This window comes from Pararge aegeria, chromosome 4 (assembly GCF_905163445.1).
Source record: "Pararge aegeria chromosome 4, ilParAegt1.1, whole genome shotgun sequence".
Classification (NCBI taxonomy): Eukaryota; Metazoa; Arthropoda; class Insecta; order Lepidoptera; family Nymphalidae; genus Pararge; species Pararge aegeria.
In genome coordinates this window covers 12,376,139-12,398,802 of record NC_053183.1, presented here as the reverse complement: position 1 = coordinate 12,398,802, position 22,664 = coordinate 12,376,139, and the positions used below count along the sequence as shown (strand labels likewise).

Below are 22,664 nucleotides of genomic sequence, written 5' to 3'. Positions count from 1 at the left end.
ACTATATGCTACCGACAGGATAGGTATTCATACTGTCTTAGAGTATAAGGATTGAAGAAATTATAAATTACTCCATACAGATTCTACTGCTTTTCGCGGAGTATAGCAAATTAAGCTTAATTTTCATAATACAAAATAACGCGATAAGAAACGTTAACAGATTAAAATCAATAATTTTCGTACGCAATCTTTAATATAAACATAATAAAAACCTACATCTTTATAGTTGAAACATTTGGAAAGATGTATACGTTTCAAGTTCGTACTTAAGAAGAAAAAGAGTGGTGGACGAACGGATATACAGACAGACACACAAACAGTTTTGTTGTTCCATACTGATGTTCGGGAGATTAAAATAAATTAATAAAAAGGTACCTTACAACAAAGTAAAAAATACTACATATTTGAAAGTTCACAAAATTTAATTAGTTTATTCCTACAAACAAAAAGTGATCAAAATTTATCGACAAGTTGTAATATATGCTGTTGCTCTTGTTGGCGCCACTCATCGCTACCAGCGTCTCCTAAGTTACCAGCATACTCTGTTGACAAAGGAACACAATTGAATCGACAAACCCGTTTTTTTTATTGAATAAAAAACCGTAGATAAAGAATAGCCACTGGGTTGTCAGCTTTTGAGGAATTAAATCACTATAGAAAGAGTAGGGCAAAATTATAAAGCGAAATCTAAGCATCTTCTGTCCACCGTGTACATAAAAGTGGCTAGAGCATTTATCTCGAAGTAATTTATTTATTTCATGATTTTTTTTTCACGCATTTTTTATTTCGAACATAGATGGACAATCTTGAATTAACATTAAAAAGTATAGGTACGCCGTAGCTCGGGCGATAACCGATGGACGTTGGGGTCTCGAGGTGCTTGAATGGCGACCCGCACTTGTGAACGCCGATTTGATCAAATTTCAACACGACAGACGGCCTGAAATCATTCGTTGGGCGCTGCGGGAAACAAGCTACCCAAAACCGTGGACTTTGTAACTCCCTACGATGTGGTAAAACCTGTTGGATATAGACAGTGAACTCTGTGTCTATATCAAGCAATGGTCGTCAATCGGTTTAAATTATGAATATATACGATGCCGTACGTTTCGTTTCAGGAAATACTTTAGGAAAATGGATTCGAGCGAAACAAAAATTATGACTATCTTAAATTGATATTTTTTAACCATGTAATGCAGTGATCGTAAACAATTAATCCTATCTCAACACGCGTCGTACGCGCAGTTTGTTTGTTCTACTCCGCGATAACGTTACCTGGGGATACGAATAAATAATGCCGTATTTTACCTCTCATAACGTGACGAATAATCTTCAAGGAACCGCCTCTCAGTGACAGCACGCGTTGCACTCGCTGCTTAACCGCGGGTGGTCCCGCCGTGCATACCTACCACAACCAAAATTCAAAAATGTTTTATTCATGTAGACCTTATCACAGGCACTTATGAAGCGTTCATACATTTTACATGTAACTAATGTTAGTGATGGTGAAAACTGCATTCGTTAATTCGTAACCAATTGTTTTACTACTCGTACCCATTCGTTTTAACAAATTTAAGAGCACTAAAAAGTTAACAACAATGTACGTACCTCTAAAATAATCCTATCGATTAATTGCAGAGTGAACAATCCGCCGGATAGCCTTTTTAAATATTGTGCTTCGTCGTCTAAGTCTTCACCTTCCGCCTAAAAAGTTGTACAAATGTTAAAAAATACTAACGGAATATAAAATAAGCAATATAGAATCAGCTCATTTTAAAAAACTTGACACGCTTTAAGATTACTTTTTTGTCATGTTAGACCTTGAGTGCAATCTAACCTGCTGTTCAGTGATGATGCAGTCTAAGTTGGTAACGGGCTAACCTGTTAGGTGTATGGCTTAGTAATACCTAGTCCTCTAATCGGTTTCTACGCGACATTGTACTGGAGCGCTGAGACGCTAAGCGGCACGTCTTTGTCAGTAGGGTGGTAAGTAGCCACGGCCGAAGCTTCCCAGACGAGACCGGAGAGTTAAAAAATTTTAAATTCCCTAATTGCCCCTGCCGGAAATCAAACCCTCATCTACCATCCAACCATCAAACCTTCTATTCAAAGCCACACCGCACACCACTGTGCCAGGTCAGTTGTCATATTCTTATCCCGAAATCCAATTCTTATGATCGTGTGTACGATTCTGTGTAAACGTTCTATATATTATCAAGTTAAAAAATATATATATAGCCGTGAATTATTTTCTCACCTCCATCTCTTTTTCAGTACGATCAACTTTGTCCATATATTTGAAATGCAATTCTAAAAGTCTGTCAACTTTCTCCAGATCATTTTCGGTGAACTTCGCCAGGAGCCTTTGTCTCTGGCTCCCCTGACAGTTGCGCAACATTGACGCAATAATTGAAACGACATGCTCTGAAAAAAATTACTACACTGTAATTGATAGCCTAGTCAAGCAAGCATCGGCTTACCTTTCGTGGTATCCGAGTTCGATCCCGGTACATACCTCTAGCGTTTTGGAGTTCATTTGCGTTTGTACTTTAAGCTATTTTAATATCACTTAATATCACTAACAACTGACTGCGGGAACTGCATGCCCGAAAACGCTCAAAATGGCGTGTGAAATCTACTAATCTACGCACGCTGAGAGCCGCTGGAGGCGGCCCAGGGCCGTGTATTGTGGAACTCCCTACAAAAGACCTATGTCCAGGAGTGGACGTCGATTGGTTGACATGACGATGATGACGCACCACCGTGGTACCTTTCGCATTCTGACAGGAGACCTGTGCCCTGTAGTGGTTTGATGATGATGATGATGATGAATTTATTATCAAGGCTATAACCGATACCGATAATTCATGAAGTTCTGCATAACACGAGCAGTATTTTGAAAAATGTATATTTTTTTCGTATTGTGTGTAGCTGGTTAGCCCTAATGCTTTCAACAATCATTATCATCATCATATCAACCAATTACCGGCCCACTACAGGGCACGGGTCTCCTCCAACAATGAGAGCGTTGGGCCGTAATCCACCATGCTGGCCTGCAGGGGGATTACGTATCTCGCGACAGCAATGCGACAGGCGTAAATCATGCAATCACTGTTGTCAAACGTCACTTTTCCATACAATAAATAAACAAAAGTGACGTTTGACAGCAGTGATTGCAAGATTTACGCCTGTCGCACTGCTGTCGCGAGATACGTAATCACCATGCCGGTGCGGTTTGGTGGACTCCACACGCCTTTGGGAACATTATGGAGGACTCTCAGGCATGCAAGTTTCTCTCGTTGTGATCCTTCACGTGAAGCAAGTGATATTTTAATGGATTAAAACGCACATAACTTAGAAAAGTGAGAAGTGCTTGCTGGGATTCGAACTCGGCTCGTGAAGCCGAAGCCACTAAGCTATCACCGCTTCTATCTGTATATATGGCTTCTATCAACAATATAGGTATATATCGAAAACGCTATGCAGAGGTTGATTGTATAGATAGAGTGTTGAGAGTAGTAATCTGATCTTAGGGTCGTAAAGGATATATTAACAAATAATAAACTTCTTTATTACGACAACTAAGGCCCATTTGAGTTAATAGTCCAACTTAAACGACTATGTTGATAAGTATACATCTAATAACTAAAGACTAATAAAAATAAGACGAAAAATGCAAAAGTATCTAAGTTTTTACTACCTTCATGCTGGTCGACAGTGAGTATTCTTTTTCTCTTCGGCGTCTTCATGAACAGTGGGAATACTGTTCGCAGTCCCAATATGTCAACAAACTTGTTGCAGTTGTCCCGACCATCAGACCCCGCCAGGGCGTGATCTAACACTTTCAATGAGCCGTTCCGAGACATTTTCTTTTCTCTACAATAAAAAAGAAACTAATTTTGTGTTTTTTTAATAGAACCCAAATATAAATAAATAAGCTCTTTCGTAATATCTGCGAATAGTTTAATCCCAGTTTGCCTAACACACCGTCTAAGGCGAATGGGGTTCCATAGAAGTTCGCTCGCAGCCAAGATGCAGAAAGCGGTGTTGCTGGACTCTTCTAGCAACCGCTTTCTTAACCTATCGCCCTGACCCCCGGCCGTCTGTTCTCACCTGCCGGGGTGTAATACTCTGCCGGTACCAATATGTATTTATGTAACGTATATTTAAGTAAATAATTCTCTATGTATCTAAGTAAGTATATTAATGTTTTTTGTCTTGAACACGGGTGGGAAACCAGATTTTTTTGATAGAAGGTCCAGAATGAAGCAAAACCAGAAAAAGAACCTCCCGAATGAAGCGAGCCTATGAGTTAATTCGGTTTACCTTAACATAAGATTCATTAGCTGCAAGCCCTCGCCCCGTAGGAATCGATCGCGGTTGGCAGGCTCCATGAGAGCACAGCACAGTGAATCGAACATGTTTTCCATAGCTTCTTGTTCCTCAGCCCCACTTGGGTCGTGGCGTTTGTAGAACTGTGTCACAAGGTATATACTTTTAAATGTAGTCTTATGTCCAAAAATACAATCACTATCAACATCACTTCAACAGATTGACGTCCACCGCTAGACATGTCCTGGTCCGCTTGTTTCTAGCGGCTCCCGGCGACATGTTTAATGTCGTATGTCTACCTCGTTGGAGGCGGACCAACGCTGCGTTTGCCCGTGCGAGGTCGTCATTCCAGCACCTTGGGACCCCAACATCCATCGGTTCTCCGAGCTTCCAAATCAGCTTCGCGGATCAATGAGCTATGTCGGTAACTCTAGTTCTTCTACGGATCTCCTCATTTCTGATTTGATCACGTAGAGATACTCCTATACGTCCTATCTTCATCTTGCGCTGAATCAGTTTTGTACTATGAGCGTTATAAGATGGCTCACTTCTTATGAGGATCATAGTACAAAACATACAATACGCTTAAAATATTCCGTCACCAAGTGTTTGAGCTGTTTTAAATGGACGTGGGATTCAAGGATTCAACCCACATTGAGGTAGTTTTGAGTCATTAAAGACCTTTCAAATAAATGGGAAATAATGTTGGAATAGTTATAGTATTTTTACACGCTCTGCCAATTCAAAGGTTACTGTTTACTGTCAGTTAATGTGTGACAAAACACTGCATAACTATTGCGGCGTTATGCCTCATTTAACTGTAAGGCTCTAGACGTCTGAAAACGACCTCAATTTAAGTTCTACCTTTTCGTTTAACAACATCCAAATTTTAAAAAAGATCCGACAGAAAAGGCCAATAAATTAATTATAAAAATGATGCCCCTGCAAACTTCTCTTCCGTTATCTATATCTATCTATCCGTATTCTTTACTAATATTATAAATGTGTAAGTGTGTTTGTTTGTCAACGTTGTTGAAAGGATGTAGAGTAACATTTTATTCTATTATTTATTTATTAGACTACTTTTTATTCCAGGAAAACAACTAGTTTTCGTAAAAAACTGTAACAATCAGCCTGCGTTACGGTTTCGCTTACGGTTTTTACAGCTAGTAAGTAATAATATGTTATAACTGACTTACTCACTGAGTACATCACTAAGTTTATAGATTAGGGAGCCCCCTTATAAACAGTATAAAGTCCATATTGGAACAACCTTAAAATACTTAAAGATATCGGGAAGGTGTCTAGACGGCAGCTTCGGGCTACCCTACGAAGATGTGCCACCAAGAGAATTAGCGTTTCGGTAGTCTATGTGTAAATATATCTGCCATTGCACTACCATCTTAGAGTACTTCAAGGCTTAAGAATATAATAGAATGGAAACCTTCTAAAAAAAAATTTGAACGATGAAACATACAATTTTGAGCACCATGCAAAAACTTTTCATGCGATTAAATTGTTATATAATATATTCACCGCCAATTGTTGTAATAAAACATCAATTCCATCAAGTTCACCCAGTAACTTCCTGTTCTCGGGAGTATTTTGTAAAAGTATTGATAAAATTTCACTCGCATACAATTTGTTGCCATCAAATGGAATCTTTACCTAAACGTAAAACAAAAAAAAAAAATTATTAAAATTCTCAAGTTTTTAAATAAAATACCACATATAGTACGATTAAATTTTTCTTACTTTTAGCCTTTTAAGTATCCACTGTATAAAACCTTGCTTGGCAACCTCAGTACATAGTTCAGGGCGAAATTCTGTTATATTTTCAATAATACCTGTTAATCACAAAAAAAATATTTTCTTATATTTTCAAAATGTTATCTTTAAATTTCTTAACAATGCATAGAATAAGAAACCCCTGCAAGGACTTGTATAAACGTAAAAACCATAACTTCCGTTTTCAGTAAACGATGATTTACTGTCGATTGGTTTCTTAGTTAGGGCGTAACCCTAACTAAGAAACCAATCTTACATATTTATAATTTAATATAATTACATATTCTAGTTAGGATTCTGAAAAATTATCAACAAAATAATAACAAGACAAACCTAAAGTATTGTGGACTGCATCTCTCTCGTCTGGCACTTGTTCATCAAGGCGCGCTAGGTTGTGCAGCAGTAATGCAGCACATTCAGCCTCCGCCAGAGCATTGATCAACTCCTCAGCCCCCTCCTCACTCTCATGCAAAATATCTACATCCGTCAACTCCTAAAAGTGTTAAGTTTATAGTGGATTAGAAACCTTGTTTATAGGTATAATGTGTGAATGAAGAGCTCATAATTTAAATTTAAATTTAAAAGACAGCAATCCTGGCATTTATGTTATCTGAACGAACACACAAGGGCTGTTGTGAACAGATTGACAGTGATAGATTCTATATCTACTGAAATAAGTTGCATTTATTGCATACGTAAACAAAAGGTTTTTACATTTATCATTGTCGACCTACCCGCATTCTAAATGGTAATGTGAATAAGTAACGATTTTGTAGCATTAATTGTGAATGTTAATATATTAATCTATTAGACTAACAAAGCAAAAATTTGTCAACGGCTGGGTGTACGGAAAAAAATCTTTTGAGTTTATGCTTACACCTTTAAATTAAGACCTGTGATGTATATTATGTGTAATGAGTTAATATATAGGTTGGCATAATTTATACTGCTGCCAATATTAGTATAGTTCTGATAAATTAAAAATTTAATATTTGATAAGTGTTACTTGCAAATATAATATTTGATAATCAGTTAAATTTCAAATCTGATATATAGGCTTTTTAACAACACGCCAAGATCTTCGTTAGCTGACAAAGAAAAGAGCACCCTGGCAACTTGACGCAACGCTATATTGGATACAAACTTTACAATGAACAATTGCTAAGCAAATGACATTGTAAAGTCAACGTCTCCTGAAGATGCTCTGGTGTTGGAGATAAACATTTGTATAAGGATTCAAGAAATTATTAATTACACTGTACAAATTCTCTTCTATCTTGTAATGAGGCCCGCTTCAGCGGGTGCACTTCGACCCTCCAGGATCTTTTGTGCTCGCCCTGTCCTTGTATCCCCTCACCCTAAATAGCTTCAAATATCCACTCTAAGAGTTTGATTGAAGCTTTTAGGTTGGAGGCACAGTAATCCTCTGGTTGTGGATAAGCCACTCCCAAGAGGTCCAACCGCTTTCAGTAAATGCTCCATGGACTCGACATCCTCATTGCAGGCCCTACATGTAGGGTCATCAATTATGCCCATTTTGAGCAGCATGGACCCTGTGCCGAAGTGTCCTGTTATGGCCGCTATGGCGTATCTTGCCTGTCTCCTACTCAGTCTGTTAATCTTGTTTGGAAAACAAGCTCCAGTTGCGCCTAAGAATTTCTGGGAGTGCCTCTTACTTTTTGAGCAGTTTATCGGCTGAATGTTTGTGCGGAAATATATACTATAGCTGTGTGCAGAAAAAATCGCAGGGAATGGCGAGTATAACATATTTTGAAGGATATGCAGTGGATTTCATTTATGTTTCAGTTACACAATCATATTATGGCTAGCAACTGATTTAGTAAACATTAGAAAAATATATAGCTACAGACACCCATTCACTGTTTAAAACAGAGGCAGAAATCATTTTACATATGTACTGTCTTTATTTCTTTTCCTTTGCCTGGTCTTAGAACAAAATTAGACTCGTCCCTTCACAAACTTAAACCTGAAATCCACTGTACTCTTTTGGAAATTATATACTATTATTGGAGATATTTATGAGAATTAATTTAAATTATTAGTTTTCAATGACTTCACTTACTTGCAATAAATTTACAACTTTTGTAGAGACATCAGTATTGTCGTGCGACAACAATTCTAATAGAGAGTTAATACATTTTAACTCTACCAACAGGGGGTACTGATCAGGCACAGTAGCCACCGCACTTAATTCCTGAAACAGTATTGAAAAGCTTATAAAAAATTCAAGGACTATTATGTATGCATTAAAATGATCATGTATCATACTAATATTAAAAAAGTTGTGTAAAAGAGTGTTTGGATGGAGAGTACTGATAAAATAAATCACCTGCAATGCTTCAAATAAATCTATTTCACTTTCCATGAACTTCTCTGGCTGGTCTGGGAATTTTATTCGCATTTCTCTGTTTCTGAGGGCTTTCTTTTCAAAATTAAGAACTAACTTTTTTACAGCAGTTTCATCTAGCACTTCACCCTAAAACATTAAAAGAAAAAATATTATGTTTAAAATTACACATTTTCCACATAAATACATAAGCATGCATTTTATAACTTGGAAAATGTGCAAACAGGTTATGTGCTATTACAAGATCAAATCTAAATCCATTTTCTGCAATACTCTGTATAATTTTAACATTCTACTTTGATTTTTTTTTTCAGGATATAAACTGACAGCAGCGAATCACACAGAATCAGCACCTGTTAACATTGTACAAAACATTGATGTATATAAAATTCTTCTGAATGCATGTTTATGTCATTGAATTCTTCATAAATGGCTGGACAGATATTGAAAAACTTCTTTGTTATGCAACAGTGGGGAGGATGGTTTTATTGTATTTGAGCTCCTTATCCTATTTATCACTTATATTTTGTAAAAAAACTAACCTCAGTTACTTCGGTTTCAACAAATTTTAATATGTCTTCTCTTTCTTTATCTGTAATCGTAGGTTCTTTAGGAAGGATTGTTGTATAAGACTGTGATAAACGATCAATTGTGTTCTTGTTTAGGCGTCGTATTTTCGAGGTGTAGTTGTTATCATCATCAGAATCTTCCTGTTCTTCTTCATTTGGTCGTTTCGGCGTCGGTACAGGCTACGGAAAATATAAATACACATTCTGTTACTTTTTGTACTTACCTGCAGTACTACCTCTTCCCACATATGCCTGATATTACTTACTTTAAATGAGAGAAGTTCTCCAACATCCATTTCGACTATCTTATTGAACTATCTATAATGTTTACCTATTAGCAATTTATCAAAGAAAATAATACTTTTTACCTAGCAACTAATCTATTGACAGTTGAAAAATGGCATTTGTTTGACACTTGACATTGTCACTTAACTAATTAGACATTGTCACTTAACTAATTACAGATTAAGACCACAACGCTAAGCTACTTGACACTGGCAAAGTACATTGTGCTGTTTAGTTTTGGCAATACGCCATAAATCAAAAGAAGAAGAAGACCAAATTCTCCATCATACCAATCGTCGCCTGAACAGAGGTTCGGCCTCACATGAGGCGCCCTCAGGCCGACGATCCCTTCGCTTCTGCGAGCCCTAAGTTTTTCCCTGGCTGATCCTAATTCCGAGGCTCGCCAACAAGTCCGCGTTACGCTGTTAAAATCATTAGGGTTAATTAGCTGCTACACACATTCCGAAAAAGAAAACTTTGCCCATGATGACATAAACACGCCGGTAAAACATAACACCTCTGCCATAATGTTAGTGGCCAAAGAGTAAATGTATAGGTATATAGTTAGTGGTTTAAAAGTCTCATCTGTGAACCTGTGGTAAAAATATTTGGCGGTAATTTGATACTATTTAAATACAAGTTACGAGGTACGTGTAATGTAATTAATATGAATTTGATGAATTACAACAGTCTAAGTCAAAAACAAACAAGCAGATCAAATATATTTCAGGTACATATCAACATTATTTACATTAATTGTAATAACAATATTTCAGTGTTCATTTTTGAAACCTTAATTTGTTATTATTTTTGGTTTTCTTTCCAGACAAATACGTTCCAGCCGGTATCATGCAGGGAATTTCAACAAATGTTAGATTTACTATCTAAAACCGATAATATTAATTTGTTAGCCAAAATATTTTCTACTTTAGGTATATGTTTACTAACAAAGGTAAAACAGACTTACCTATCACACAAAATATTCAGCAAAGCCGGTATACCTTAGATACTTTAAATTATTATTCATTTTTTTCCAGAATATAGCATACGATCAAGCTATAAAATATGGCGCACTCTACAATAAACTGGCTCTAGTTTTAAGGAGTAATTTACAAACTAAATCTATAGTTGCACTTAATTTGATATCTTCTATGTTGTATCTTGATAATGAAAAGGGACTGACGCGAAAAAAGGCATTGCATGTGTATGCCAAAAATATGATAAGGTTAAGTGGTTGCCTCACAGCAATGAGTGAATTGTTTACAAGTTTTATGATGGTAAGTTTATTCACTTATGAAATAATGTTTTCAAACACAAGTCGAAGAAATACCTCCACCGCCGCCGCCGGCTTTGTTACCTGTTTAATTTAAAACGCGCTTCAAAATCGGTATAGTACCTACATTTTCAGGCAAATAATATGATAGCAAAAACTAAAAACGCGGTTGCAGTGCCGTAAAGTTATCGTATTTCGGTGTCATTAAAATAAAATCGCTGTCTGTTTTAGATATTAGAGCGTACAACCAAAGCAACTCCTCCGCTTCATAATTCATTATTAATAGATAACCATAATAGCCATGACGACTAATTTTTAAAAAACTGCCCTATGATGTTCGGAAATAATGGAAATATGCACTTACATATATCCAAATAATATGTATTTTTATTTAAAAAAGTATTTCCCACGTAAACGTTCGCCGAGCGTCATGGCCGAACTTTAGTAACTCCTTCTTGTTCCATAGCTAAAGATAGAAGATAACAAAAAACTTACGTACGGTGGAGTTTTTCGAAGTTCAAGGTAGGTACAAAATTATGTTCACTATGGAGGGTAGAGGTAAGGAGGATCATCTGTGTATATGAAAAAGTGTCGTCAAAATGTATTAAATTAGGATGGCCCCACATTTGCATCAAGGTAACTCTTAAAAGAAGCGCCAAATATAAATATTGTTAGAGTAGGCTTGAAAAATAAACAAGGAAGTAAGGTTATATTTACCACAATATTTTGTACAACGTAAGTTGTTGAAATTCTCAATAATTAACTACTTTAGTCGATAATGACATTAAATTTTTTAACTCGGCATACTTCAATTCATCTACGATTGCTACATTCATACCATACCATTCATACCTGTGCATCCACCAGCGCCATTGTGGAGGATTTTTGAACTGTTATTTAGCGCATACAACTGGACACTGTTTCAACTTTTCTCCCATATAAGATGACTCTCCTTACCTCTACCCTCCATAATGTTCACATAGACGTGACGTCATAATTTGGATTTCGGTGTTTTACCTGTCATGGCGAATCGTTACGTTTTGAAGTTCTATTTAATGAATATCACATAAAATGATTCATGTATAATGAAACGTATTTTTATATATTCGAAATGAGATTGGTATTTATATTATACATTATACATCAGATAAATACAATATTTTAGATTATTAGAGATTCTTTGTTACTAATGTTTTCAGCACCAAGATAATTGGAAGGCACTCTGTCGAAGCATCAGTGTAACGTGTAATGGAAATACTCCTAACCAGTCGCATTGTTCTCACCTTGTACCCTTGGCGAGTATTGGTTATTCAACTATATTAAGAATTTGTTGTATTTGTAGGTCTGAAACATAGCTAGCATAGCATTTGAATGTTGTGTAGCCTACCTTATGTTAAGCATTCGAGATTCATTTGAGTCTTAATTAATTTGTCACCTACCCACATTTTTATTCACGCATAGTTGGAGGGTACAGGATTCATGCACTCTAGTATCGACACCGGTGTGTACTTGTAGTACGGCAACCTCTCATACAACATACCATACTTAAGAGCTAGCACTTGGCGAAGCTCTTATCATTATGTTAAACATAGTTACAGTGCAATGAAGCAATTACATTATAACCTATCCCATTTCCGGGCAAAATTTTTCACTAGTCTCTGCCTGGTTTTGGGATTTTCAGCAGTTACGGTGCACAAAGGGCCTGCATACTCTACAATATCGTGTCACCATCTCCATCTTCGTATTTAGACGGCCGAGTGACGCAGTGGGCAGCGACCCTGCTTTCTGAGTCGAAGGTCGTGGGTTCGATTCCGACAACTAGAAAATGTTTGTGTGATGAACATGAATATTTTTCAGTGTCTGGGTGTTTATCTGTGTATATAAGTATTTATGTGTATTTTATTTATAAAAAAATATTCATCAGCTATCTTAGTACCCATAACACAAGCTACGCTTTCTTTGGGGCTAGATGGCGATGTGTGTATTGTCGTAGTATATTTATTTATTTATTATTATCTTCCTCTCTTTTTATGTATTTATTAAATAAAATATAATTTTTATTAATACATAACTATAACCTAAAATAAACTATTTAAAAACTAAATAAAATCTAAAATGTCCTCGAAACCACCGCAGCGAGGCACAGTTCCCAAGATGCTGGCAGCATTGCCCCTTTGGATGGCCAAACTAATTCGTTGGCCAAGGTAACTGCCCGCTCTAGGATCACCGGTAGACTCGATAACCCTTTTCGATAATTCTTTGAAAAGTGCTCTTGCCTCCGGACCTCTCTTTTTTGTATTATATTTCAGACAACATGCAGCTATTTCTGTAGTTCACCTATTATCACTTCTTCTTATTACGTGTCCAGTCGGCCAGCTCCTTTCCATTTACTTTTCATAGCCATAGTTACTGCAATCTTCGTTTGAAGTTTTTGTTTTATTTCCCATTTTGTTTAGGTTCTCATTCAGAATACTTAGGTACCTACTGAAAGGTCTCACCACATCAGTAGCACAAATCAACCGCACCTTGGTTTTTCCATGTGTTGCCGTCTCCTATTGCGGCGGTAATGTCGTCATTACCTTATTGCTCATGTTTAAATTCCTGCTAGGTATATACAGCGAACAAATTTTCGTTCGCTGGGTAAAGAGTATTTCTCTTAATAATTTGAATCTTTACTTAATTTACTTTATTTAATACTTATAGTGCGTACAGAGATGTCAACGAGGAAACCTGGAGCCCGTTTCAGTATTACTAAGTCTTCTTTCAAAACATCAAAGCAATGTTAAATTGTTTCACGAATGCAATGGAATGTCAATTTTTAAAGGGTATTTATATGAATATTATATTGTTATATTTAGGTTACAACAGAATCCTGTTGTAGGATTCCACTGTAACCTATTTAGTTAATAATACATATATAAATTATACATAACTTCGAAGATAGTTATTTGTACACAAATAACTATCTTCGAAGTTATGTATATATAATATGTTATACATAACATTTTAGAGATTTTCTCCGAAATGAAGAATGTCTACAACTGTTGAACTTAGTTCTGGAAAGCGCTAAGCCTCATTATCGTGAAGAAGTTTTAGAAGCATCAGAGTTATTTCGTGAACTCCGTTTCAATTTAAACAAATATGGACTTAACTCTCCGGTAACAACGACATATTTTATTTTACTACTTAGCTGTGCCATCAGGTTCACCTTTATCAACTGTGGGTCGTAAGATGATGTTATACCCGGCCTCTCCCAATACACCAGCAAATATAGTTTTTCAATTTTGACCTTTTCTGAGATTCTTAAATTAAAGCATACCTAAAAACTTTTTAGCTTAATAACAATAGTTTAGAATTTAGATCAATCGCATGAAGTCAGTATTCCTACGTGATGCGGGCACAAACAAACCGACAAACAGATTAAAAAAAAACAAAAATTAACGGACTTCTTTTAGTTATTTGTTAACTAACCTCCCTGCTATTTTTAATCGAAATTATTCCAAGTCTGCTTATAAGTTAAGAGTTTTCTCCACACGTAAGTATAGAAAGTTCTGGTATTTTTTTTTTCAGATAGGACAATGGGTTTCCGTCATTCTATTTTCACACAGCAAAGGTAAGATATTGTTTCATATTTCAATCTGAAAACACTTTTACAGATTGCGTTAAAATGAGCAATAAATACCGAAAACCCCTTATACATTTGTTACAGTTGTAGAAACTAACATAAATGTGGATACGGAAGAGGGAAATCATAAATTGGGCGAAAATTCTATTAATGAAACTAAAAATACTGTTAATGAAACAAATGAATTACTTTGCAATGTTTTAAAGGAAGCCATTGGTTGGCAAAATCAGTTCGGCAGTAATAGGTTTACAAACGTGTTTAATCAAAATTACGAAGTTGAAAATATTAACAGGCAATCCTCGTCTTCAGAGCACAAAATTAAAGTAAATGATAAATTACCACACAATGCAGAATATCAAAGAAGTGACCTTTTTAGATTCCCAGCTGCTAATTATAGCAAAAACGATTTGTCTTTGTCTTTTTTATTGAAGCACAACCCTAAAGAGCCGAGATTAAGAAAGCCAAAATATATGCTAAGGTCTGACCAATTTCCAATCGACGATGAAACTTTCCTGCATCAATCTTCCCTGCTCAAGAGCTATGAAACGTCGTCAAGAAATAACATTGACGATACAATACTAAATTTTAACCCTCCTTTTGTTTCGACACCAAAACGAAATAAATACTCAAATGTAAAATCTTTGTCCAAAATAAGCCTTGAAACAAATTCTATATACCCAACATCAAGAGACCATTCTACCTTTAAAAAAACAATTCATCACAAGAGAAAATTAGTCAACACCACACAGACTCATAAAAGACTGCGCAATAGATCTATGAGTGCCAAATTTTTGGATATCCTAAACGGATCCTGCACAACAATTATTAAAGGATTTAAGAGCATATTCGCGTCTAAGAAATCGTCTATGAATATCGATGATAGATCAAAAGAAGTCACAATAAATGCGGCAACAGACAATTTCTGTGCTTACAATTTTACAAAGAATGTGGATCAAAATGTGACTTTGGTTCAAAAAAAGGAAGACGAGTTGACGAATATTACAAAGGAATTTAGCATGCAATATAGTAATTTTAGTTCTTGTAATACATGCAACGATACTTTTGTTTTGAAACACAAATTTGCTAACGATGCCTTCCTGCAGCAGACAGTTAAACGTTTGAAAATGGGCATTAACCTGTATGGTTGTGACTTTAAGGTTATTTGAATTTATCTATCGTATACATCACCTATTTTATTTCTTTATTATATATTTAAATACTAGATACAACATCACCTCATAGCCAAAATGCTTTCTTATTTTGACGGTTTTATATTGACATTACAAAAGCAACCATAATATTGCTCTGTTGAGACTCAATTTTATAATGCAAGTTCGAAAAATTCGAAGTACTAAGTGTGAACTCTCTCTTATTGATCATTTAAGCACAATTTTCTCTTGCCGTTTTTTATGCGTTATAATCGTATCTGAGTCAACAGCTCGGTTCCTTAATCTAAGTGCACATACTAAGACTTACAAGTTATAGGCCTCGTTAATATAAGTATTTCCGAATTTAACCCTTTTAAAAACAACTTTTACTCTAATTTACAATAGAAATTTTCTTAATTGAAAAATTGAAAAAGAAAAAAACAAATTAGTACATACATTTAGTTAAGGAAGAATCTACGTAAGATACTGTTAGGATTTTCAAAAATAGATTGAAATTGCCGAGGCTCATTAAACTTAAACCATAGAGCTGTACCGCATCGATCACAATAGTAGTTAATTAACTCTTTAGTAAATAAAACACAAACATTTTTGAAATATTATATTTGTTCGAACCATCTTATGTATTACTTATAACATATACTCATTAGTTGATTGTTTCAGAAAATATCAAGAACTATGTGGCCACGGGAAACATACATGACACCAAATGTTCTTTATACTTTGTACCGAAAACTTATAATCAAACAATAAATACAAATTAAAAAAAACTTAAACTGGGTTTCATTATTATTTGCAACTTGGACATAATTTACGTGCCCATTCTACAGCTACAACAACTACAACCTACTGTAAGCAGATTCATGACGCACCATATCTGTAGTTATATCAGCAACGGTCGGAGTACCTGTGGAAATAAAAACATATTTCAAAAATCTAATTATCCAAGTGTAATCGCATTGAAATACACGTAAGACCCAAGACCCGTTCGTAATAAATTAATTCCTATTTAAGGTTAGTTGAAAACTGCTAATGAAGTTGACAATGATTTTATTCCACAACGTTTTCCAAGAAAATTAACTTTATCATATAATCTTATTTTAACATGTACTTTTAGTTTGCCAATTATAGATGTAACACATGAGACCAAAACAAATTATGTAATTGTTACAGTAACCGGAATGCAGTTGGCATATCACGTTTTAAAAATTAGACCCACTCACCCGCTATTTGGAATGTATATTCCAACTCGTTACGGAATATGCTCAGCATTCGTTGTACACCATCTTGACCACCCACGGCTAAGCCCCATAAAGCTGGGCGGCCAACGAATACCTGAAAGTCACAGTTGGTACAATTACGAGTTCCTTTAGCCCTTTTTTTATTTATAATAGAAGTAAGTATAGACAAGTAATTCCAACAGCAATTAAGATATCCATATATCCCCCATCAACCCATGGCAAGTTAACGAAAACGGAACATACTTCTGCGTTAATTTTTCACACTGGCAATTTCTAGTTTCCTCATCGAAGTGAGATAAAGGTATCGTGTTTCCCACAGCTACAAAGTGCCTTTGATTTCGTAGGATAGCCTAGGCTAAAATCTACGGATTTTCTTTGCGACCTCGACACGAGGATTTTTAATGCTTATTTTGATGAATATTCAACGTTAAGCACTCGCGACAAAAACCGTGCAGCCTTTCATTAACAAAAATCAATTATCCTATTTAAATAAACCATCATACCATTTTTGCTCCTAAGACCAAAGCCTTGTAAACATCCGTGCCCGTAGTCACACCTCCGTCCAAGTACACCTCGACATTATAATCTTTAACAGCGTCCACTATTTCGGGAAGGACTTCGATCTGCGACAGATAATAAGAAATGTTAAAATAAACGTACGTACTTTAAGTAGAGTTTACTTAGACGATCGGAATACTCTTCATCACCACCATTAAAACATTTAATAAAAATATAATCACCGTAGAGGGGACACCGTCTAGTTGCCTTGCGCCATGATTCGAGACAAGAATGCCGGAACAACCAGCCTCCACAGCTTTCACTGCGTCATCACCTCGTAAAATTCCTTTCGCCACAATTGGAAGCTTAGTAATGCTGCGAATTATACGAAAATGTGATTTTTAAATCTGTTTTAACATTTCATGAATAGGGAAAAAACCATATGAGGTAAATAAACCATAGTTATAAATTTATTATATCACTAATTGTTTTGTGGGTCCGAAATAGTGACTAAACAAGATGACTAATTTAATCACGTATTGGGCGCATAATAACTTTTCCTTTTGTTAGTACCTAATAATTAATAAGTATATTACCTCTTTAACCATTTAATATCATCCCAAGACAATGTTTTGTCAAATAAACCTTCAACATAATGGCTTAAGCCACTGCCGTTTCCTGCGTTGTGTATTTTCGTAGACATGTGACCATCAAAATTAGCCAATCTGTAAAATTTATAGTATTAGGATTTTCTTTAAGACAAAGAACCGCTCAAAATGTAAACTATAAACGTGAACTCATACCTCAAATGTGAGGGTAGGGTAAACTTGTTACGTATGTCTGCTCTTCTTATGCCAAACAAAGGTGTATCAACGGTCAAAGCAAGCGCTTTGAATCCAGCTTGTTCAGCCCTCATTACTAATTTTCTCGTAACCTCTCTAAAAAGCAAATTATAAATATATTGAGTACATTAGCACGTAAAGTTTTATAATATAACCAATCTACTCGAGGGAATGCTGACCTATCATTATAAATGTAAAGTTGAAACCATTTAACAGCATTCGGTGCTGCATCTGCTACTTCTTCTATAGAACTGGTAGCAATTGTGCTTAGGGTGTAAATGACGCCTTGAGCTTCTGCCGCTGTGTAGGAAAAACATTGAAAAGATTATTTCGAGTTAGATTTATTTTAACTACATATTAAATCTATGATACTGTAATATATACAAAATGAACTTTGATACCTTTAACGTTGGCAGTCTCCCCATCAGGATGGGCCATTCTTTGCATAGCGGTGGGCGATATGCCCAACGGCATTGTCACTTTTTCGCCTAGCACTGTAGTAGATAGATCGCAGTTTTTCAAACCGACCAAGCATTTTGGTCTAATTCTTAGTCTAAAATGAAATATTTTTAAATTATAATAATAATTACGTATTATGTATTAGTAAATCATCACCAATCCGAATCCGCACTGGTCTAGCGTGGTGGAGATCCATGCCCTGTCGATATCAACCGATCAGTGGGCCGGTAATATGTTTATATAATTATGATGATTAGGAAATCTAACTGGATATGAATCTATACTTATATAAATTTACTCATAACTTAAGACAAACCTTTGAAATGCTCGTCGATTTTCCGCTAAAGAGTATTCCTCAGTTGCACCGCTCTTGTAATAGTCTCGCACTGCCCTTGGCAACGCTTCTAAAGCAGCATCTTCCAACTCCTTCACACTGATGTATTTATCCATTGCGAGTTTAAATCTTTAAGATCGTACTACTTCGATGTCATCAACGTGATTACTGATGAACGTATAATATCTACTGCTGATAAGAAATAAGTGTAGTTAATTATTTATCAACACATCATTAAACCAAAGGCCACAGGTCGTCTCCAACAACGCTTTACTTTTTGCAATAAATATGTTTTGAAATTTATCAATCAAATGATGGGAATATGTTTTTTACGCTCATTAAATTAAACGAAATATTAATTTTCAAAAATTTATTTTTGATTTTATTATATTTATGAACGCCTTTTTGAGAGCATTCTATAATGTCAAATGCCATTCGTTACATATTTGCCATAGAAACATTATACAAAAATCAACTGATTCTTATAATAAATCTATTCGTTATTTTGATACTTCCGGTGAAAAGGCATGCATTGTTTTAAAAACTGACTTTACAAAAGATTTAATTTGGTACTAAACGTAACCACTGGTGCAAAGCAATGTGGGATCAACGTTTACAACGTAAATTGTTCAAGTTAAGTATACATAATATACCAACCGGATCTTGTAACTCCCAAATTTTTTTTGTAATTAAATAAATATTAAGACACTCAAAATGGCTACAATGATATTTACACGGTTCTGAAACTTGCACAGCACTGATTTTGTTGAATGTATTTGGCAGTTTATTTTGTGTCTCAACACCATATATTTCTCACCTATCTAAGCCTAAGATCGATCACAATTTCTTTTGTTAACAAAACATCCTTATCATTTGCATTTTATAAAAGATACAAAACGTTTTGATTACTAAGCTATGAAGAAGAAGGGACGCCAATTACCCCAATTCTATAAATCCATCTTTGGTAATAAAGTTAACAACAATTATTAACGGTCACGGCACCAAGCTTAGCATAACTTCATCCTTAAATGATCACACTTATGCAAGCGTTAAATTTGTTATGAAAACATTATTAAAAAATTTAGCCAAGCAATATTTATTTTAACATTAGTTCATTTGGTTGAAAATCAATAAGAGAGAATTTTTATTTGACGATACTAGACTATCAGGTGTAAACAAATTGAGCAACAAAAATTAAAATAAGGCACAAAGGTCTTAACGACCAATATTGGAGTTTGTCTAATATAAGTTGACGCAAAACCCTGAGCTTGTTCATATATCAACATATTTTAGATAAGGCAAATGGGAGCCTTTTGCGTCGATTTATGTCACACAATCTGTCCACACAAATGTTATTTTGTTTTATATATTTTCTACATGTTATAATATTACGGTAAAAGTTGGTAAAGGCTCGATAATTTAATATCATGAAGTAAATACATCACACATCTATTAACTAAATATTATTTTGATATAAAATAAGACCAACAAACTTACTCTTATATTTTGTACAACAGATTTAAAATGCTTATATGTGGTTAAAATCGGCACTAGCTTTCATTAGATGTAAATGGAATACTGGTATAAATTTATTTTAAGTTGTTTATATACTATACGAGTTAACCACACCAAATTCACACATTTCCCTGATAGCCTGAGTGACGCCACATATTAATCACTATAAAAGAAAGGAAAAATATACAACCTTTATGGAATATAAAAATAAATAACATATAATACAAAGCAGAACATTGACGTGGCAACATTTTCCTGTTAGACTAGTGTTTAATACCTCTATAATATCTACACTCTCTACACGCTTTTGTTACTATTATAAAGCTAGCAATAAAGTCATAAAAACGTTGTAACGAATAGTGCTATTAGGCCAAAATTGTACAATCTGGCCTTAACCATAAGTTTATGTGCAGTCAATACGTAAATTAATATATTTCTATACAAATTTTGCGTTATATTATAAGTCAAAATCAGTTAATGCGTTAAAAATTTAACAAATTAAAAGTCGAAGTACATAAAGCAGTAGTAACTTCACCTGATTAAAATATCAACTACTTACAACTCGTGACGCGGACATATTAATATTAGTATGATTCTGATTTTAATGAAACGAATTTCAAAAGCCTTTTTAAGTAGACACAAACAAACTTTTCGTCAACTTCGATATCATTTTTGCATTTCAAGTTAAAATTAATCAAATATAACAAGTGGCATCAACGTGAAGCGAACACCTTTCGAATATTTTCTCTACTGCAGCATCGAACTATGACGTAACAACATATCTTTTGACAGTAATCCCATTATCAGCGGCATGCACTTCATACATGCATTAAAGCAATATTTACCCTAAATTTTTTGTATAACTCGAATAGGAAGAGTTTTTTTCTATTTAATGCTATCTTCCAAGATGTAAGGAATACAGTGTGCATCAGGTATCGATACGCGATCAGAATATTAGTAAACTGTCACAAGATGTGAAAAGTAACAACATCAACAACCATAAAAAAATAAAAGCGTGGTACGGCTGTGCAAAAGAAGATCTCCGAATCGCTTTGCATTTTATGTATTTCGTCAAAACAACATTTACAAAAACGAATTGACTCTTCCTTAATGACAGCATAACAAGTAGTTTATATAAAATTATTAATCAACACTGTCTACAGATAAAAGTTAACAATCAAATTAAAAAGGTTAAAGAAGTATGTTATTGTATACATTGAAATACGTATTATAAACTTGTTATCGAAGTAATTGTTCATTAAAATTTTATCATGTAGAATTAACGCAAGTACATTCACGAAATTATAATCCCGCATTTAATTTAATATAGGCTGATTACATTAATTGTACATTTAAAATTTTAAATACTATATACACAACCGTGCGTCTGTGCATACTTGAAAATAGTTTTTGAAATTCGTTAGAGAATTTATGATAAATGTGATATAAAGTAGATTTTCGACTGAATACAAATTGTACAATAAGTTAAGAAGACGCACATTACCGACTGCGATCGGCTGATTACTGTTATATAAATAATCAGCTGTTTTCATGCGCCTTCGAGCGCACATTACCATATAACGCCACTTTTGTGACTCGTGGATTTATCTTAGGTAAGTAACTTATTATAAAACGTCATTTCCGATTTTAGACGATCACGAGTAGCGCAGTCGATCGGACACGTTAAAATATCCCTTACAACAATAAAATATTAAATACAGTATGCGTAGACAGAAAATAATTTCTCCTAACGAATAGAATAAGTCTTAATAAGAAAAAAAATAAATACTATGGTACTTTTAAAGCGGAACATAGTTACATAAACTTAAGCGTCGCGTCGACGGAGGCGCGCGACCGAGCGATTGTACACGTATCGTTAACATCACAGAACAAAACTACGGCTAGGCGGCGGCGCCTCTTACTAAACTTGGGGCGAAACACAAAGGGATGTGAGGCGGACTAGAGGCACGGGCGCGGCGCTCACAGTGGGGCGGGCGGCGCGGGTGGGGCGGGCGGCGCAGGGGGGTTGGGCGGTGCGGGCGGCGCCAGAGTGAGGCGGCGGGGGGCCGGCTCGTCGTCGTCGGGCGCATCCTCGTCACCGCTATCGTCCCCCGCGTCACCCGAACCCGACCCGGAGCCGGCGTCGCGTGACTCCTCCTCCTCCTCATCTTCCTCTGGACACAGCTGGTACGCCCTATCAAACAGAAAAATATTTTTTTCCAATAGGCTGTAAAAATCGCACAAAGGGGTTTAGGGGCTGCTCAGACGACACAAAGCGTACTGGTTGGTAGCGTTAGGCATGATGAATAACAAAGAATCGCTAAAATATTAAATTTATCTAATGATTGACGATCAATGTATTATGGAAA

General features: G+C 35.4%; 4 protein-coding genes across 10 annotated transcripts in view; 1 reads left to right on the top strand and 3 right to left on the bottom strand.

Annotated features, from left to right (window-relative positions):
• Window positions 1–401: 401 nt before the first annotated feature.
• Window positions 402–9,478, bottom strand: LOC120637767 (beta-catenin-like protein 1). The gene is made up of 13 exons (XM_039909777.1): window positions 9,324–9,478; window positions 9,031–9,237; window positions 8,471–8,617; window positions 8,204–8,335; window positions 6,454–6,613; window positions 6,088–6,179; window positions 5,869–6,000; window positions 4,327–4,475; window positions 3,701–3,876; window positions 2,258–2,424; window positions 1,609–1,704; window positions 1,309–1,405; window positions 402–542 (listed from the first exon to the last, which is right to left on the bottom strand). Exons 1-13 carry the CDS (start codon window positions 9,351–9,353, stop codon window positions 454–456), a joined length of 1,674 nt encoding a protein of 557 aa, XP_039765711.1. The 5' UTR covers window positions 9,354–9,478; the 3' UTR covers window positions 402–453.
• Window positions 9,479–10,015: 537 nt separating this feature from the next.
• On the top strand, window positions 10,016–16,159 carry LOC120637768. Of its 2 annotated transcripts, XM_039909779.1 has the most exons (9): window positions 10,016–10,072; window positions 10,169–10,294; window positions 10,380–10,619; window positions 11,815–11,910; window positions 13,319–13,440; window positions 13,626–13,773; window positions 14,186–14,228; window positions 14,325–15,397; window positions 16,070–16,159. In XM_039909779.1, the coding sequence occupies exons 1-9, from the start codon at window positions 10,019–10,021 to the stop codon at window positions 16,157–16,159; spliced, it is 1,992 nt and encodes a 663-aa protein (XP_039765713.1). In that variant the 5' UTR covers window positions 10,016–10,018. The 2 variants fall into 2 exon arrangements, with proteins under 2 accessions (XP_039765713.1, XP_039765712.1); XM_039909778.1 differs by lacking the exons at window positions 10,016–10,072; window positions 10,169–10,294; window positions 10,380–10,619 and adding an exon at window positions 11,641–11,735.
• On the bottom strand, window positions 16,002–18,945 carry LOC120637769 (hydroxyacid oxidase 1-like). The gene is made up of 9 exons (XM_039909781.1): window positions 18,763–18,945; window positions 18,389–18,540; window positions 18,167–18,287; window positions 17,949–18,083; window positions 17,742–17,870; window positions 17,388–17,520; window positions 17,151–17,270; window positions 16,630–16,741; window positions 16,002–16,313 (listed from the first exon to the last, which is right to left on the bottom strand). The coding sequence occupies exons 1-9, from the start codon at window positions 18,894–18,896 to the stop codon at window positions 16,246–16,248; spliced, it is 1,104 nt and encodes a 367-aa protein (XP_039765715.1). The 5' UTR covers window positions 18,897–18,945; the 3' UTR covers window positions 16,002–16,245.
• Window positions 18,946–19,135: 190 nt separating this feature from the next.
• The window catches only part of LOC120623493 (probable ubiquitin carboxyl-terminal hydrolase FAF-X), a 31,186-nt gene continuing 27,657 nt past the window's right edge, over window positions 19,136–22,664 (bottom strand). For all 6 annotated transcript variants that reach the window (XM_039889531.1, XM_039889534.1, XM_039889535.1 and 3 more), the window contains one exon: window positions 19,136–22,489. In XM_039889531.1, the coding sequence (XP_039745465.1) occupies window positions 22,276–22,489 (214 nt within the window). In that variant the 3' untranslated portion in view covers window positions 19,136–22,275. The remainder of the gene's footprint in view (window positions 22,490–22,664) is intronic.

Coding starts and splice junctions, on each gene's coding strand:
- LOC120637768 (XM_039909779.1), top strand. CDS start 10,019: ATGAATTACAACAGTCTAAGTCAAAAACAAACAAGCAGATCAAATATA. Junction 10,620..11,814: donor TGTTTACAAGTTTTATGATG/GTAAGTTTATTC, acceptor TAATGTTTTCAG/CACCAAGATAATTGGAAGGC. Junction 11,911..13,318: donor GTTCTCACCTTGTACCCTTG/GCGAGTATTGGT, acceptor TAATACTTATAG/TGCGTACAGAGATGTCAACG.
- LOC120637767 (XM_039909777.1), bottom strand. CDS start 9,353: ATGGATGTTGGAGAACTTCTCTCATTTAAA. Junction 6,614..8,203: donor AAGTTGTAAATTTATTGCAA/GTAAGTGAAGTC, acceptor TAACACTTTTAG/GAGTTGACGGATGTAGATAT. Junction 2,425..3,700: donor CACTGTCGACCAGCATGAAG/GTAGTAAAAACT, acceptor AATTTTTTTCAG/AGCATGTCGTTTCAATTATT.
- LOC120637769 (XM_039909781.1), bottom strand. CDS start 18,896: ATGGATAAATACATCAGTGTGAAGGAGTTGGAAGATGCTGCTTTAGAA. Junction 17,271..17,387: donor TAGACGGTGTCCCCTCTACG/GTGATTATATTT, acceptor TATCTGTCGCAG/ATCGAAGTCCTTCCCGAAAT. Junction 16,314..16,629: donor ATATACATTCCAAATAGCGG/GTGAGTGGGTCT, acceptor TTATTTCCACAG/GTACTCCGACCGTTGCTGAT.